Genomic DNA, 17,205 nt, shown 5'->3' with positions numbered 1-17,205 from the left:
TCTTTGACATTAATAAACAGGATTGGACTTTGAAAAATGATATCTGTGCAAATGTGTGCTTCTTTTTGACTTTTATGATTTGATATTTTGCCCCCACCTGCCATCCGCTCAATCCGTCCCTGCTGATAATTGTTATTTGTGTTTTCAGTTTTCCTACATTATTATTTCTTTTTTTTTCTTTTTAAAATTTCTGGTATGTGGGGACACTCATTATACAAAGATGTGTATATATACATAGTATAACTGGCATAGCCAAAACTACATTATATATTCAGGGACAATATATCTGTTGCCCTAGATTTGCATTCTATGTAGAGAAAATTCTCGTCGCTGAGTCATCTGACGCATTGAGAGATAATTAAAATGTAATTTCCTACAACGAATGATAAACATGATAAGATTGACTGACTTAAAAATAAAACATTGAATGGGCAAAAAACAAAAAAACCCCAAAAAAAGGAAAGGGAAGAACTTGTATATATACAGAAATATCAGCAGTTCTTTACCATAACTGGCAAAGCTTAGAAGTAAGTTGGATTCAATGAATTTATAATTTTAGTAAATAGGAATACGTTTTTTTTTTTGATTTAGTGAATTTTTTAATATTCTTTGAGCTGCTAATAATAATTGGCCATTTGAAGCCAATATTAAGTGAAGAGTTTACAACAGATCTACCGGAAGCTAATACCACTATCCAAGATTATGATGATGATGATCAGCGCCAAGAACTGTTTGTGGGGAATATAAGTTTGTGTCATAATGTGGCTAATAAGGTCTTTTTACCCTATGTGGGGGATTGTAATAAATATTATTTATGTTGGAGTAAGTTAAATCTCATTTTACTCTCTCGTCTTTGTTCGTTAATAGATTGGATTTGGAATTTTTTTTTTGCAGATGGTGAAGCTGTGATGCGTCAATGTGAGTGGCCATTCTATTTCGATGCCCGCACTCAGAGTTGTGTAAAGGAAAAGGATCAATGTCTGCCAATGTGTCAGAATTATAATTTGACAACATTTGCCTATGCACGTACTTGCAGTAAATATGTCCTTTGCTATTTTGGTACACCAGTGCTGCGTGAATGTCCTGATGGTCTGCAGTACAATAGCGAAACGGATCGCTGTGATTTCCCCGAAATCGTCGATTGTGTGGACTCACAATGTTCGATCTATTCGAATGCCTATCAATTGCATTTTGTGGCCAGTAAGAAAGCCTGTGACACTTATTTCATTTGCGGCAATGGCATACCGAAAGAGTTGACCTGTGCCCCAGGCTTGTATTTCAGCGAAAAATGCCTTTGCTGTGATTTGCCCAAGTATTCGGATTGTAATGTAAGTGAGAATTGAGGTTTTTTTGAACACCCATAACTGATTCACATGAATTTTTCTTTAGATCACTGCGTTGGACAGGAAAAAACCACTTCCACCGCTAAAACGTTCATCACTGGAGAGATCAGAATTGTCTTGCCCGCCTCATGGTATACACTTTTATCCACATCAAACTCTACAGGATTCCTATTATTATTGTGTGCATGGGCATGGTTTAATTCTAAATTGTACTCCTGGTTTGGTCTATGATCCAACTATTCAAGAATGCCGAGAATCCCAAAATCTGGGTATTCAAAATTGGTGAAAATAAACCTATGCGAAACTTGTTTGAATTTAATTAAAGTAATTAAATTTTGCTTCAAACATAAGTGTAACTAACGTATGAAGATTCATTCTTATCCGTCATGAATTTGATGCTTTTTGGGTATTGGAATTACCTTCAATATAATGAGACCATAATCATTCAAATCGACAATCCTACAAAGTACAATCTTTTCATATTTATCTGATTTTGAGTTGCATAGACTTGAAATTTTCTAAAAATCCCTTCGTGGTTAGACGTAAATGATCTGTTTAAAGAACTTATGGAGACTAATTCCATGAGAATTTTCAATTATTTTACTTCATTTACTTTTTGATAGATTCTGAACTTTATTGTAGACACTTTTTAGGCATGAACAAACTGAGGTTCACGGCAGTCCTCTGTCTTGGAGTCATAGACGAGACCGGGAGTACAATCCAAGGTGACACCACGACCATCCTGGCAATAATAATAGGCATCCGAACGCTTCTGATGGGCAAAGAAATGGGTACCCTTAGCTGGACACGTTATATCGGCACTACGTGGCGGAGCCTTGGCATAGGGCAGAATATTACGTTGAAGGGTTTCCACCTACGACAAAACGAAAGCAAGAAACCAATGGCAAATTAATAATTTTAAATTCAATTAAAGTAAATGAAATTTTTGTTCACTTACCGTACAATTGACATTCGAGGGGAAATCACAAAGCTTTGTCTCTGGATTATATTGTAGACCATTGGAGCATGTCTGAACTGTGGGGAAACCATTGAGACACACAAAATACTTATCGCAAGCAGACTTGCTGGCGAGATAGACAATGTCCTCGGGATCATCGTATTTGGTGCACAAATTAGACAGGCAATCAACATATTGAGGGTAATCACAACGATCGGTGTTCTTATTATATTGAAGGCCATCCGAACATTGGCGAATAACAGATGCTCCGCCATAGCAAAGGATATACTTGTTACAGGTGCGAGAATAGCCAAAGGATGAAAGTCCGGTCGTTGGGCATGTGGGCAGGCACTTAACTTCTTCAGCAACCAGACATTCTTGTTCGGCAGCATCGAAGTAATATGAGCTAGGACATACTCGTTGAATGGCCGTTTCACCTGAAAGGACGATACAAATTTTGAGTTTTTTATAAAATTATTACAAATAATCTGCTTACCAATGCATAGATTATAGGCAGAGCAATTGTTAACTTGGGGTAAAAATAGATTATCTGCTACGCCCGAGCAGATATTAACACCTGTCACTCCATTGCTGCCCATAACCAGGGCCAATGCCATCAAAGCCAATTGGTAGATCACTACAAAACAAAAACGACAAAACAAAACAAATATTCCATTAATAATTTCCCATTCAGTTTTTGTGATTCATTGTGCCATACTCACTCGTTCGGTCTTCCTGGTTAACTATGTGAATAAACATTCGTGGTTCAGTTCAATTTATAGTCAAACTATATTTGGCAATCAATCGAAATGGTAACATGCAAAAATCAGTTGAACTTATCTTGGTAGATGGTGAAACATGTTTCACCTGTAGCTAATTACAAAAGATAAAATGCCCAAAAATAAAAACAAATAAAAAATGTTTGTTTGCTCCAGAACCTCATTATGCTTCCACATTTTCCATTGACAGACTTTCGCCAAGATTGAAGGGGGAGAGAGCGTTTTAAAATTCGCACCCAAGTGATCCTTAATAAATATCGACAAATTGAAATGTACACGACAGAAGCGCGTGCCGATTGCTATTTGATAAGAAAGTTAGCTTTCCAAGAAACGAAAACAATTCGTTTCATTGATCATATAAATTGAAAATGGTCCAACATAATGGCGATCAGTTGTGTTTCACAATTTATGCAGTGTAGGAGTGAGTAACGGGCATTCTATAAACTACTTTCAACTAAATATATATACAATATTTAATCCCCAGTGAGATCGTTTATTTTATATGGCTTGGTTTTGTTGCTGTTTGCCAAGAGCATTTCATGCCAAGATGAGGAAACTACAACCTTAGATCCTAATGATACTACTGTTGGTAATGATGATGATGGAAGTGATGTAACAGCTCCATCTCCTGGTGGTGATCGTGATGAAGAGGATGATATTGGTCCAATATATGATATCTATGTGAATACATCTATCAATATTTGTGCCAATGTCGCCGATGGCGTAAATTTGCCCTATGTGGGCAATTGTGACATGTATGTCGAATGTATCAGTGAGTAATTAGACATTAGACAATATTCTAATATACATTTTAATATTTTTGGCAAAAGAAAGAACCCATAGAGTGGTTCAATAGGTTTTATGTTTTATTACGAATTGTTGACCATCGAGATGGAAAAAGAGTTAAATTGCATAATACTTAGATTGTTATGTTATGATACTGCTAAAAGCCTCAGCTCAAGGCCCATGGCCATTTCAAACAAATTGTCCAAGTCAATTCTTTCTGCCTCTAAAGCAGTGCAACCTTTTATTAAACCTTTTCACCAAGATTCCAAAACTTACGCAGAGGGTAAACATTTTGATTCCCTGGCAACTTTCCCCACCCCTTTAGAATTCCCGTTTCATCATGTGAAAGTTTATTTTTTTTTTGAATTTCATTTTGTAATTCGAAAACTATTTGATCATAAGAACAGTCCCGTACTCATTTTAAAGCCAACATTGAAAAGATGAATTGAAGATACATTCTATACTCAAATCATCTAAGGAATGTCTAACAAGTGTCAATGACATTTGGAAATGCTTCTTTGTAGTCCATTTACCAATCGATTTTCTTGTGAAATATATATTCGGTTAATAGATGGCACCTACGAGATTGGCAGTTGTTGGGATGAAGAGATGAAAACCCACGAATTATGCAAAAACGATCCGTCATGTGAGATCGGTTTCGATTATGAATTTCAAGTGTGCACCAACCGGGAAGAAGTGAACTGTTTGCCTACTTGTGAGGAATACGAATTGAGCAGTTTTTGCTATGATAATACTTGCACCAAATATGTTCTCTGCTATTTCGGCTATCCAGTGCTAAGAGAATGTCCCGATGGCTTACAATATAATAATGAGACAGATCGCTGTGATTTTCCGCAACATGTGGATTGCGTTGCCAATTATTGTTCGAATTGGGATCAACCGGAGAATATCATTTACTTGCCCAGTAAAGCGCATTGCAATAAATATTATATCTGTTCCAATGGCAAGGCCTGGGGTCAAGAATGTTCCAATGGCTTGTTATACAATCCAAAAATCAAAAGTTGTGATTTTCAGAAGAATGTCAACTGTACGGTGAGTGGCAAGGCATTTGACTCGCAAGAGAGTTTTCGCAATCTTAATTTGTGTCTCTCCTTCTTTAGATTGAAGCTACCCAAAGGAATATCCAACCGTATTCCCGTAGACCACCACGTCGCGCTGATATCACTTGTCCAGCCAGAGGTATTCATTTCATTGAGCACAACAGACGTCGCGATGCCTACTATTATTGTGTCAATGGTCGTGGTGTAACTCTCGATTGCACGCCAGGCCTCTACTATGACCCCAAAATTCAAGAATGCCGTGAATCCCAATATATCTATGCCTAAATGTTAATAAAAATCGTGAAAGCTTTTGGTGTTTGTTTTGCCATGTTGTTATTGGAAAAAGACGTAACAGGCCGTGCCGAAGTTTGCATACTCTAGCATATGTAAAAAGTATAATTTCATCTAAGAAAACGGCATACAAACTTGAGTCAAGGCAATGCGGCGTATAGCTATTGAGAAAAGCCATTTCTTTAAACCGATCGTGCCCATGGGATCTACATGAAATAATCAACAGATCTTGATGAAACTTAGCATCATTTTGAATAACTAAATTAAAATAATATATATAAAGTTTTTCAAAAATCGCTTTAAAATTAAAGAAGTTTTTGGTAGAAGTCAATGTATTTGAACAAACGTTCCTATAGAAGCTACGTATAGAATATAACGGACCGATTAAGCTTAGTTCGTTACAATACTTGCAGAATATTGGTCTCAATGTGCTAACTCTAGAATATACATACATTATATAGTTGGAGATGATTTCTTCGAAGCGTTGTTTATTAATATATATTTTTGGCAAGGGTGTACCTCAGTTAGTTGTTTCGGTTCCTTCTGAAATCTTTCCATTAACATAATTAAATGATTGACATTTGTCTATATTTGAAAGTTAATGCAAAAAGCTTTTGTCTTATCAGTAGTATAGCTTTTGGTTTTTCCGCCATATTTTTGAATTGTTTAAAGTTTCATTCACAATAATTTCCGCGCATGTTCCGTGCATTCTGCTCTCAAGAGAAAGTAAGCGAGAGATATGGAGGGAGAGAGAGAGAGAGAGAGAGAAAGAGAGAGTGGGGATAGATTGAGAGAAAGTATAAGAACCAAGCACCCACACATAGCTTTTAGTGTCATTCCATTCATATTATGCTCAGTCTGTGGCACACACACACCAACAACAACCAAATACCGAAAACAAAAACAAATGTTGTCTGCGTTTTTGCAAACAACAACAAATAAAGAAAGCAAAGACAACAAAAAGAAGAAAGAAAAAAAAAATGTGAAATGAAAGAAAGAAACATCTCCGAAAACTCAAATGAAAAGTGAAAATGAATTTCAGTTGGCAGCGAGTCCTTGCTGAGGTAGCGTGCAAAATGAACACAAGCGGAGCATATCCTTGCTAAAAAAAAACAAAAAAACATCGAAAGCAAATATAAATTAGAAACAGGGTAAAAGGGAAAACAGACCAAAACGAAAACAAAAAGCTAAAAAAATTTATTTCAAATATTTCTCTTACCTTTTTTTTGTTTTGCCAAAATCGCGTGTGAATTTTTGTCAAAAAGGATACTGCAAGTGTGATATATATTTTTTTTTTGTTTGCTTAGATTTCAGTGTGTTTGTTTGTGTGTGTGAGTGTGTGTATCGTGTCAGGTCAGTTGAGCGTTCAAGGACTTTTCACTGGTGCAGCAATAGCAACAACAACCACAACAACAACAGCAATAATAATAATATGTGTGCAATAAACGTGACAGAAGAAATGTGCCAATAAAATAAAAGAAAAGAAACACACAAAATAGTAAATAAGCCAAAAACAAAGAAGAAAAAAGGACTTTAAATAGATGACAAAGATTATCGCTTAAATATTTCAGGAATTTTGGTGAAATATTTTTAAACAGGTAACTAATGAAACAAAAAACCACACATAAAGCAAAGTTTTTGAAAAATTCCTTGGCCAATTGACATGCACTTGAAATCCATCCACACACACACACACACACACACACGCACACTTGTGCCCACACATACTTAGGCACATACTTAAAGAAAAAATCTCAATTCACATTGCATTTTCTCACACATACACATACACATATTGCTCATACGCAGCGTGTGCCATTAAGTGGGCAGCAATTTCTATAGACTGACAATCCGTCAGTCTTAGTCCTCACCTTTAACCCCTCTTCTACACATACATATCCCTCAGTATACATGCATATGTACACCCCACACACACGCACACACACACACACAAACACACATTTACATTTTGCCTTTGCAAAGTCATTCGTATGAGACAAATTTACTTCCCGCCAAGCGAAAAAAGGGAACCAAAAAGCAAAAAGCGAGGAAAGGTTAACAGCAAAAACAAACCATCAAAGTGAGAGTAAAATGTTCTGATTTGGTGGGGGTCCTTAAAACAGAATGGGAATGTGGTGGGGTGGGGGTGTGCGACGAGGTTGCTTTAAATTTTTACCACTTTTCTTTTGCATAAGTTTAATGAATTGAACAAAAAACGCAAAACGCATGAGACAAAGACAAAAGGCAAAACCCAGGAAATGTTGTGAAAAATGAAATGTACCAAATATGTCTGGCATTTTGCGTTCTGACAGCAAGCAAAAGGCCATAACAAAAAAATATACATACCTATACATATATGTATGTAAATGGCTATATAGAAAGAAGAAAACAACAATTTGTAGCATAAAGAATGCAAATGCCAAAGTTTTTTAGATTTAAAAAAAAAACCCTTCCCCTTCCAGACACCAACTTGCAAAATGCCCTTTTCAATTCCTTGACTTATTCACTGTCTTAAGTAGTTTTTCATGGAGCTATTTCCACAGACTAGGAAAATGTGCAGAGATTTTGAGATTTGCAATTAAATTCTTGGCACATTTAAGTAAATAAACGTTAGGCAGCAATTTAATTGTAATATTTTCTTATTGAAACTTATCAAATTATCAATCTAGTTTGTCACTTTTATTACAAATTCGTAGGCATTAAAATTTAAGGCACTAAAAAACATAGACATATCTTTTGAATATTTTATAACAATTAAACATATGTACATAGGCAAAACCAACATCACTACCATTTTTTTTATACTCTTAGCAAGGGTATAACACGATAATAAAATGGTTTTAAAGTACTTTAAATAAATGAATTTCAATTAATACCCGTAAAATGAAAATGTATCCATTACGTATTTATATATTTTTGTTTAAATTTCCAATAGTTACTTCATTAATTAAATTGTAATTGATGGTAAATATAATGAATAACTTTTTGATAAGATAAAATTTCAATTTGAAAATTTGGAGACAATTTTCCTCGGATTCCCACTGTACCTTTGATTAGTAAGCCAATTTTAACCATCAGAAGTTGATTCCTAAACCCTTAAGACTAGTAGCAACAAATTATTTATTGCTTAATCGAACTCATTATTCAAGTTAATAGTGGTCTAAACAAATGGTTAAATTACAAAACAATATAATCTAGTAAGTCAAATCAAGAAAAATGACAAGTATCTTGCTCAAAATTTCTTTCTAAAAGCATGAATACACTTAATGCTCCTTAAAATTTATAGTTGATATTCACTGTAGTTTATTTTTCCAAAAACAAGCAAAGCCAAATCTGTATCTGAATCTTTGCTTCGCATTTTTGTTTGTTGTATTTCCGGTCCGTTCGTTTTTGTTTGCCATTGTTTGTTGGCCAGCAACTTCGATTGGAAGAGCCAACTTGAATCCATTTTGGTATTCAACTGTTTCCGTGTTATAGCAGTTCGATCTCTAGCGGAAACAGAAGAAAATATTTTATTTTATTTACAAAACAAAAACACAAAGTTTATTTAGTTTTTGTTTAGATTTCATTGTGGAATGTTGAATCAGCATGAGACTGATAAAAACATATAGCCATAATCATTATATTTAGACAGAGAAGTGAGAAGTGTTAGCAGAGTTAGCAAACATTAGATATTTAGTATTTGTTTTTGATCGAATACAATAAGAATTAAAGCAAATTATATGCCCCTAATATATTATATGAGAGATCTTTATGGAGAATGAAGCAATACAAGTTTATACCTTATTTATGTCTTACTTGTGGGATTATTTCTTTACGCTAATTAAAGCTTCTGGATCAATAAATTTCGAATAATAGAAAAATATATTAATATTCCCACTTGAAAAGTCTCTTAGTTTCATTTCGTACAAAATAAATAAAAATATCTGAATGTTTGGTATTATAAATATTTCCATGAACAACTCGAAAGATTTTCAGGATAAACTTGAAGCCTCCATTCCCTTTCTTCCCCCTTAGAAGCGACAAAAATCATAAGTTGGATGAAAGGTGGATTTGCAAAGAGATGATAATGGGTGGGTGGCAAAGGGGGTGGTGGTCCTATAGGAATGGTAGAGAGATAAAACACAAATCAAGCCAAAAGTCATGAACAAAGCATTGAACCTTGGACCCATCCAGGACAAATACTAGAAATGGAAATACATTCAAGTGATGCCCCTCCTGCAGCCCCCGTCACCCAAAAACAAGTCGAGTGTCGAGAGTCAAGTGTAACTGAAATGAACCTATCAAAAGGTTGTCAAAATGTCTCTTTTTAAATATGTTTATTTTATTGCTGTGCGTATTTATTTATTTGCTTGCCTCTTCTAGTATTTGTTGTGTAATTTTCCTTGGTCCATGCTTCAAGTCGATGACAGGACAGAAGAGAACAGGACAGTTGCTGAATCATTGAACTTTGAACTTTTATGACAAACCATCACCGAATTGCTTTAATGTTGCGTACCACATTTATGTACATACATATATATATATATGTTGAGTAAATTTATTTATTCTTTAAAACCAATTTCTTTTTTTTTATTTTTTGTTACTTATTATTTCTTTGTTTTTTTTTTTTATTATTATTTTTGATGTCACTGTTGGTTGGCGTCAAAAAAAAAACAAAAAAAAAGACCGCAAAGACCACGAAGACCGCGAGTAAACCAAACAATTGTTGAACCACTGGGAAAAACAGTTCAATGAACAGCTAAGCAAGTTAAGAACCAAAAATGCAAACACATCACAGCCGCATACAACAGTGCACAGTGGTCTGAGAGCTAATGAAAAGTACACAGTAAATGATTTTAAAAATTCTTTAAACGAGAAGACTTATAAAAGTCCTTATCAAAAGGATGCTACTTTTAATTGACTATTGGTAAGATGAGAATTCTTAAATGTCCCTTTGATATACTTTTTAGCAAAGTCAACTGAAAGATATTCCATCCTAAAAAGCACAAATGTAAAAAGGGCTTGAAAGGATACTTTAGGAGTTCTTTTAAGATTCTATTGAGCAATTTTTGAAATTTAATTTGAAATATCTAAAGTTAAAATTTGATAAAGATATGTATATGATCTTATAATTTAAGATTATTAAGTCAGTCTCCGTTTTGGACTTGGAATAGAATCGATTATCACCTTTTGCTTTCATTGTCAAGTAAACTTAATCGCCTTCCAATATTTAGCTTTTTTAGTGTGTATGTATTTCAACAATTATATTTCAATTTTAAATTTGAAAAGTTGTAAAAAATTCTATTACCTGAGAATATTCTCTTCAAGGAAACCTCAAGTCATTTTTTTTTTAATATAATAACAAGGATAAGTTTTTCTATCAGAAAACTTTTGAAAATATTCTAATAAAGTCATTTTCACTATGGGATTTTGTCTGGTCATGTCCTGTTCTAACACTTGCACTACCCCGTTTTCTCCTTTCCCTCCCCCTAGTATTCTCTCCTTGTCTGAGTGTGTGTGTGTTGACGCTTTTGTGTTGGTTTCTCTTTTTTTATTTTTTTGGTGTTTTTTTTTTTCGCTGCCAATGACACGGGAAGTGAAAACGTTGAGAGAATTTTCGGTTTCGTTTTCTCTCCCTCTCCATTTTCATTCTTGTTTTCATTATTATTTTTTGGTGAAAGTTCTTTGACCAGCAGCAGCAATGCCATTTAAGGCGGAACCTTTGTTCCCTATTTTACCTTCAGTGTAGTTGGGATTTAGAAAAGGAAACTGAGTTGCTTGCATCCTTTCTTTCTTTTTTTTTTTTGGACAAGAAGGTTGTTTGAACTTGAAACATGCAAGGCGCCAAAAGGAAATGCCAGACAAGGAGTTTCCCCCACAAGGAGTAGGAGTGGAAGAGGCAGCATAATAAAATGTGATGTGCACGTTTCCTGTTCGGGAAAGGGAATTTCTTCCGTCTAGCAGACATAAGGACATTCAGACCGATAGACAGAGAGACCGACAGAGAGAGAACGAGAGACACAAAGCCAAATGAGTCATGTGCTTTGTCTAGTCAGGAGTTAGGAGTGTTTGCCATAACCACGACAAAGAGTCTTCAAGTTCAAATAAGTTTTTGTAGCTCCAAAAAGCTTTTGCACTTAATGCCATCTCGTCTCGATACTTGGTGGCGGGACCATACATTAAAAAGGATTACAGCGAGCGACAGATATATTTAGAGAGAGAGAGAGAGTTATTTGTTGTTGCAATGATAATTCATATACTTGTATTTCTATTTCTATTTTTAAGCTGGACCATGCATTTCTGGATTGACAAACGCTCACAGCAATGCGGTTTTGGTCGCTCTCGTGTGGCTGCCTCATTATCTCATGCTGGCAGTGGTCTTAGCTATGGTCATCCGCCCAGACGCAGTAAATCGAGCAGCACAAGTGGTGGTGCTGGTGGTGCTGGGACATCAGCCTCGGCAAGTTCTAGTTCTAGCCAAGCGGCGGCAGCAGCTTCATCATCCTTGGCCTCGGTACACAGATCTTTGCCACAAACTCCGTACACTGAAGGACCTGGACAGCAGCAACATCATCATCATCACCATCATCAGCCAAGTACAAGTCGGCAATATAGCAGCAGCAACAACAATTCTTTGCACAGCCAGCAGCAACAACACTCCAGCAGCAACAGCAGCAACAACATCACCACCACAAACAACAACAATGCGGCAGCGGCGGCAGCAGCAGCAGCGGCCGCAGCATTGGGAACAACAGCAACAACAACTGCCAGCAATAATAATAATGCCAATGGAATCAGCTCATCGTCAGCTGTCCTTACAGGAAGTGGCACAATAGTGCCATTACGTGGCTCCGCTCACTATAATCATCATCATAGCACACGCTATCAGACTCGCCAACAGCACCAACAACAACAGCAGAATCAGCAGCAACACCAACAGCAGCAGCAGCAGCAGCAGCAACAACAATATCAGCAACAACAACAACAATATCAACAACACTATAGCTATCATCATCCACAATTTGGTAATATGGCAGTGCCTGTACGCCATAATTATGAACATCAATCACATCAGCAACATCTACTACTACAACAACAACAACAACAGCAGCAACAACAACATGCTGGTGTTTATGCGTAAGTACAAATTCAGGATCAAAGATTCAGTCTCTAACAATTTGAGTTTTTTGTGATTAATATTCTATATTATAGTGACGACGCCTACAGCGCCTATCATCAACATCAGCATCATCATCATAATCATCCCAATACCAATGTGACAAACAATTCCCGACAATCTTCCTCATCCTCATCATATGCCACGCCACGTCGTCACAATTCCAACAACAGCATGCTAAGACAGGCAACTGCTGCAGCAGCGGCAGCAGCAACAACATCCTCAATAACATCGGCAACGGCAATACCACCATCAGCAACAGCAGCACACACAACCATGCACAGCAGCAGCAGCAATAGCAGCAGCAACAGCAGCAGCAACAGCAACCAATTGCAACAGCAACATCATGCTCTACTCCAACATTCCGACTCTCAATTGCTGCCAAGTCATCTGAAATGTGGCATGTGTGCCAGTCTAATACTGGCCTCAGTATTTGTGGCCGGAGCAAAATTCTATTTCGATCATCAGGGCACTGGATTGGAGGTTCTTATCTTTTGTGCATTCTCAGCAACATTCTTTCTGGCCGCCTGTATGGTTAGTTTGTGTCGCATACCCAAAGGTCTGATACCCACTCGCCATGCAGATGGACGTTCGGTAGCTGTTTGTCATAGAGTCTCTGGACCAGGTGGTGGTGGTGGTGGTGCAGTTGGTGGTGGTGGCGCTGGTGGTGGTGCAGTTGCTGCAGGTTTAATTAGTACTGGAGGTAATGGTGGCGGAGTTGCGGCCAATTGCATGTTGGAACTAAGTGATATACGCTATCTAGATGATCGCCAAGAGATGAGTCTAAGTGCTGCCACGGCTGGACCACCACCATATCATATAGCCATCTTATTGCCAGAACAAACACCAACTTTGGGCAAACAGTTGCCATTGGATGAATCACCACCGCCGTCCTATGATAAGATCTTAGTATAGAGGCTATATAATAATATTTAGGAATTGAGCGTCAATTTCAGTTCAACACCAAAAAACAAACAAAAGCCAAGCTAAGCCAAGCTTTTACAATCCCCAAACCAAATACTTTTGCTCAGTATTTTTCTAAAAAAAAAAAACTAAAAAGAAACAACCTACAAAGATATCACAATTTATATAAACTTATATATATACACATATACACATAAATCTATACATATATATATATATATATATTCGTAAAAATACTATATATATATATATTAATATTTTTACACTTTCTAAACTTTCTAAAAATCCGAGGTACCAAAAACAACAACAACATTACAAGAAAACTCTAAAAGAAAAACAAAAACAAGGCAAAATCTTTCTTCTAACTATCATTTTTGTTCTGTGATATGCTCAAATGAAAACAAAAACAAAACAATTAAAAACATATGATAAACCCTTCCCCCAACAAAAATAAATATATATGTATGTAAAACAAACTAAAAAAAATAGTACAATATTCTAAGTAGTTTGCAATGACACTTGAAAACGATTTTTGATTGCTTTGATCACTTTGAATTCCATACCCAAATCGAGGTTATTTCTGTTAAAGGTTTTAGGATCCGGTTTAGGACTACAAATTAGCATTTTATGTAACAATTTCCTTATCAAATGTTCAAAGAAATCACAAACAGTCAAACTTTCCCACATTGAATTTCTCCCATTTTTTCTCAAGTAGAGACAAAAGACTTTGAAAATGTTTTTTCGTATTAATATGTTTATATCCTAATGAAGTTTAAATCTTTTTAGAACTAACGATTCGAAGTTCTGAGTGCCAAAGTTTTCATTTGGCCTTGTCCGTATAATGATTATGAGGAAGTTTGACAGTTGTCTGTACGAATACATTGAAAACTTATGTTACTCGCCAATGAGTACTCAAATTCGAATACAAAATAAATTCAGTTAACAATTGAATACCATTTCAAGAAATTTCTAGCAAGACAAAACGAATCTGTATAAGCCAATGAATGAATAAACGAATTATTTGGAAACTCAGAGCTTATGCTGAATATTTGTGATGAGTATTTTCAAGTTATTTTCAACTTAGGCAAGGCCGAGACTACTGTTCGCATCCTACAAACAACATATTCAGTAATTTTGTTAAAAGTCATTTGAGTACTCATTCTTCTCATTAATTTCAATCTGTTCTTATTCAGTCAAACATTGAACGAATGAATAATACGACTGCAAACGTCAAACTTGCAATGCATTTAATTCATTTCAGCTTAAAGCCTCATTCACCTGACTCATTATGTGTCCAAAACATTTGTCAGATGACAATTTGAATATATTCAAAGAGCTCATTTTAAATTTTATACCCAAATTGACTTAAAAATTTAGCAAATCATTTAAAGGTTTTCAAACAAGTTCTCTCAATTGTCATCAATGTCTAACAAAATCGTATAAAAATATATGTATCGAATATATATATTCTTCGAGTGTCACTCGGCCCGCCCCATTGTCCCTCCTACATATGGAGCCTCTCCTCCCCCGTACATTTGTAACTGACTAGAGTTAGCAGAGAAACATATAGCAAAGAAAATAGAGACACAGCAGTAAAATGAACACAAACACATCAAAGAGACAACAGTATTAGTAGTCAAGTAGGTCAGTTAAGTAACGGATTATCATATGGCAAGCAGTACAGTAATATAAAAAAAAAAAAACACAAAAAAAAAACACAAAAAAAAAATTATAATGTAAAAAACAAATTGAAAAAGGCATGAATAAATTTCCAATTTAACCATTTTACTTGATCTAAGTTGTACTTATTCTAAATTCACTTAGCCTATCAACTACAAACTACTAAAGCATTGGGCATCGGTCAAAGGTTTACATTGCTCTGTGGCCACATCCCAGCCATATTTGTAGGGACAACGTACTATGGTCAAATAGCCACTGATGCAGCTATAATAATACTCGCAACGCTGTGGATGTGGATGGAAACTATCATTAGCCGGATCACAATGTGGTCTTGGGACAGTCGATGGCCCAGGTGCTGCAGTTGTGACAACATTTTCCGCTTCCTCCTCTGCAGAATTGTCGCCTTCGTTTATCTCCGTTAAAGTGTCTTCGGATTCAATCTCACCCTCAGCAGCAGCAGCAACTATAGGAACATCTGCCTCCAGGGTGTCTTTCCTTAGGCAAACTCCCTCATCATCGAAAGCACATTCCTTGGACTGGGCATCGAAATAGGTCTGCTCCGGGCACATATCCCTAAAGGAATCCTCACCATTGCAATAGATATATGAGGCACAATCCTCTATAACCATCACAAATGTATCCACCTCGACATTGGAGCACTCTGAGAAATCCTCTGCAAATGCACATCCTGCCAGCAGAAAAAGGCTGAGCAATAAAACGGAAACTTGGTAAGTCATTATGAAGTGTTCGCCTGTTAATGGTTGTGCTAGACATGTTGCCAACTGTTTTTATGACACTTTTTCAAGGTTGATTTAACATGCTACACCCACTATATACATACATTATCTATTTGCTGCTATCTCTTTGACATGTGTTGTTGCCAAAGTCAGAAACAAAAAAAAAATTCATATTGCCAAAATTTTATCTATAGTAATTGTCATGTTTAAAATTATGTCAAGGTCGTCCATTGACTGAGGCCTCTTTTAATAACATTTTTTCCTTTTGGGGAAAAAATAAAGAACAACATTAGCTTAGTACGATACTATAATCATGATCTTAACTGGGTTTTAATCACATTGATTATCCTATTAATGGCAAGAGCTAAGAAAGTGATCCGATTTCTGCCAAAAAGGTAAATAGTTAACTCTAAATGGTTAAATGGATAGTATGAATAGTGAATAATCTATATTTTTAAAATTAATGCAAAGTCGTGAACTTAGATTTGAGTATTTATATTAGGGATTATCAAAGCTATGATTTCTAGTAAGAAGATCTAAAGTAAAAGTGATCGTTTTCTGATTATTTCATCACATAATAATTCATATTGATGAATGGACACTTATGACCAAAAGGCAAATGCCAAAGCAATATCCTTCAATATGAGAAACTACCTGGTGTAACCTAAATATCACTTTCGGACCACAAATGACAATAATAAATATGTAAGTATGTATTTGCCTATGGCATTTGAATGAATTATGAAAAACTGCAACCGGGCTGGGTCTGGTCTGTATGATGTGTAAAGGTACTGGGTCTTTTGGGTCGGAGATAGTTTTGCCTCCATTTGCCTGCCGCCTCGCCTTCCATTTGTATGTGTCAGGCGTTTGTCAGGCATAATTCACCTATGAGCATATTTATTTTTGGCCGGGCATCTTCTCTTCTTCTTGTTCTTCTGCTTCATCTCAGTTGTGGCTGTCGCCGCTTCCACATTTTATTGCAAATTAATAATGCAACACACGATGATGATGCAGCAGCAGCAGCAGCAACAAATTTGTCTAGTTTTTCTTCGTTTTGGCCATGTCAATTGTGTCTAGCTGATGCTTCTGGCTCTTCTGGCTTCTGGCTGGCTGTTGTTGGGGTGATGATGATGATCTCAAACTAACAAATGTTTTGATTAACTAAATGCTTTTGTAGCCAATTAATTTAAAACCTGAAAATACACGCATACACACAAGCACACACTTACACTAACACACACACACACACATTCACGCACACACTTACAAACGCGAACACATTTTGCAAGTGCAAAATGGCCCAAGAGATTTTCTCTTTTTCATTCCTTTTCTTTTCTTTTTAGTAGTTTCTCATTAATTAAAGAACATGGAACCAGCAGGCGACAAAGTGAACCGAACAGAGAGACTTTTTCCCAGCCAAATTCAAATCGGCTAAAACAAATGGCAACAGCAGCAGCAACAACAACAAGAACTACGAAAAAATTGTC

At 36.0% G+C, this 17,205-nt stretch overlaps 4 protein-coding genes across 4 annotated transcripts; 2 read left to right on the top strand and 2 right to left on the bottom strand.

The window, feature by feature from the left end:
• The first annotated feature begins 773 nt into the window (after nt 1-773).
• On the top strand, nt 774-5,212 carry LOC6639280. The gene is made up of 7 exons (XM_002061592.2): nt 774-822; nt 895-1,328; nt 1,390-1,625; nt 3,473-3,501; nt 3,565-3,852; nt 4,438-4,919; nt 4,988-5,212. Exons 2-7 carry the CDS (start codon nt 909-911, stop codon nt 5,210-5,212), a joined length of 1,680 nt encoding a protein of 559 aa, XP_002061628.2. The 5' UTR covers nt 774-822; nt 895-908.
• Nucleotides 1,980-3,082, bottom strand: LOC6639405 (protein obstructor-E). Its single transcript, XM_002061591.3, has 4 exons — nt 3,024-3,082; nt 2,798-2,938; nt 2,302-2,738; nt 1,980-2,217 (listed from the first exon to the last, which is right to left on the bottom strand). The coding sequence occupies exons 1-4, from the start codon at nt 3,058-3,060 to the stop codon at nt 1,993-1,995; spliced, it is 840 nt and encodes a 279-aa protein (XP_002061627.2). The 5' UTR covers nt 3,061-3,082; the 3' UTR covers nt 1,980-1,992.
• Nucleotides 5,213-11,491: 6,279 nt separating the features above from the next.
• LOC6639281 (uncharacterized protein DDB_G0283357) lies at nt 11,492-13,488 on the top strand. The gene is made up of 2 exons (XM_047012072.1): nt 11,492-12,337; nt 12,413-13,488. Exons 1-2 carry the CDS (start codon nt 11,493-11,495, stop codon nt 13,290-13,292), a joined length of 1,725 nt encoding a protein of 574 aa, XP_046868028.1. The 5' UTR covers nt 11,492; the 3' UTR covers nt 13,293-13,488.
• Nucleotides 13,489-15,089: 1,601 nt separating this feature from the next.
• Nucleotides 15,090-15,727, bottom strand: LOC6639282. The gene has a single exon (XM_002061594.3). The coding sequence runs from the start codon at nt 15,716-15,718 to the stop codon at nt 15,134-15,136; it is 585 nt and encodes a 194-aa protein (XP_002061630.1). The 5' UTR covers nt 15,719-15,727; the 3' UTR covers nt 15,090-15,133.
• Nucleotides 15,728-17,205: the final 1,478 nt, after the last annotated feature.

This window comes from Drosophila willistoni (genome assembly GCF_018902025.1).
Source record: "Drosophila willistoni isolate 14030-0811.24 chromosome XR unlocalized genomic scaffold, UCI_dwil_1.1 Seg144, whole genome shotgun sequence".
NCBI lineage: Eukaryota > Metazoa > Arthropoda > Insecta > Diptera > Drosophilidae > Drosophila > Drosophila willistoni.
Note: the sequence above shows the minus strand (reverse complement) of the source record. Positions and strands in the feature narration are given on the sequence as shown.

Bases quoted from the DNA above. Each gene is read 5' to 3' on its own strand.
- LOC6639280 (XM_002061592.2), top strand. From the start codon at position 909: ATGCGTCAATGTGAGTGGCCATTCTATTTCGATGCCCGCACTCAGAGT. The intron at 3,502-3,564 runs GTGAGTAACGGG...TTTAATCCCCAG, and splicing joins ACAATTTATGCAGTGTAGGA to TGAGATCGTTTATTTTATAT. The intron at 3,853-4,437 runs GTGAGTAATTAG...TTCGGTTAATAG, and splicing joins CATGTATGTCGAATGTATCA to ATGGCACCTACGAGATTGGC.
- LOC6639405 (XM_002061591.3), bottom strand. From the start codon at position 3,060: ATGTTTATTCACATAGTTAACCAGGAAGACCGAACGA. The intron at 2,739-2,797 runs GTAAGCAGATTA...TCGTCCTTTCAG, and splicing joins TGCCTATAATCTATGCATTG to GTGAAACGGCCATTCAACGA. The intron at 2,218-2,301 runs GTAAGTGAACAA...GTTTTGTCGTAG, and splicing joins CCTCGAATGTCAATTGTACG to GTGGAAACCCTTCAACGTAA.
- LOC6639281 (XM_047012072.1), top strand. From the start codon at position 11,493: ATGCATTTCTGGATTGACAAACGCTCACAGCAATGCGGTTTTGGTCGC. The intron at 12,338-12,412 runs GTAAGTACAAAT...TCTATATTATAG, and splicing joins CAACATGCTGGTGTTTATGC to TGACGACGCCTACAGCGCCT.
- LOC6639282 (XM_002061594.3), bottom strand. From the start codon at position 15,718: ATGACTTACCAAGTTTCCGTTTTATTGCTCAGCCTTTTTCTGCTGGCA.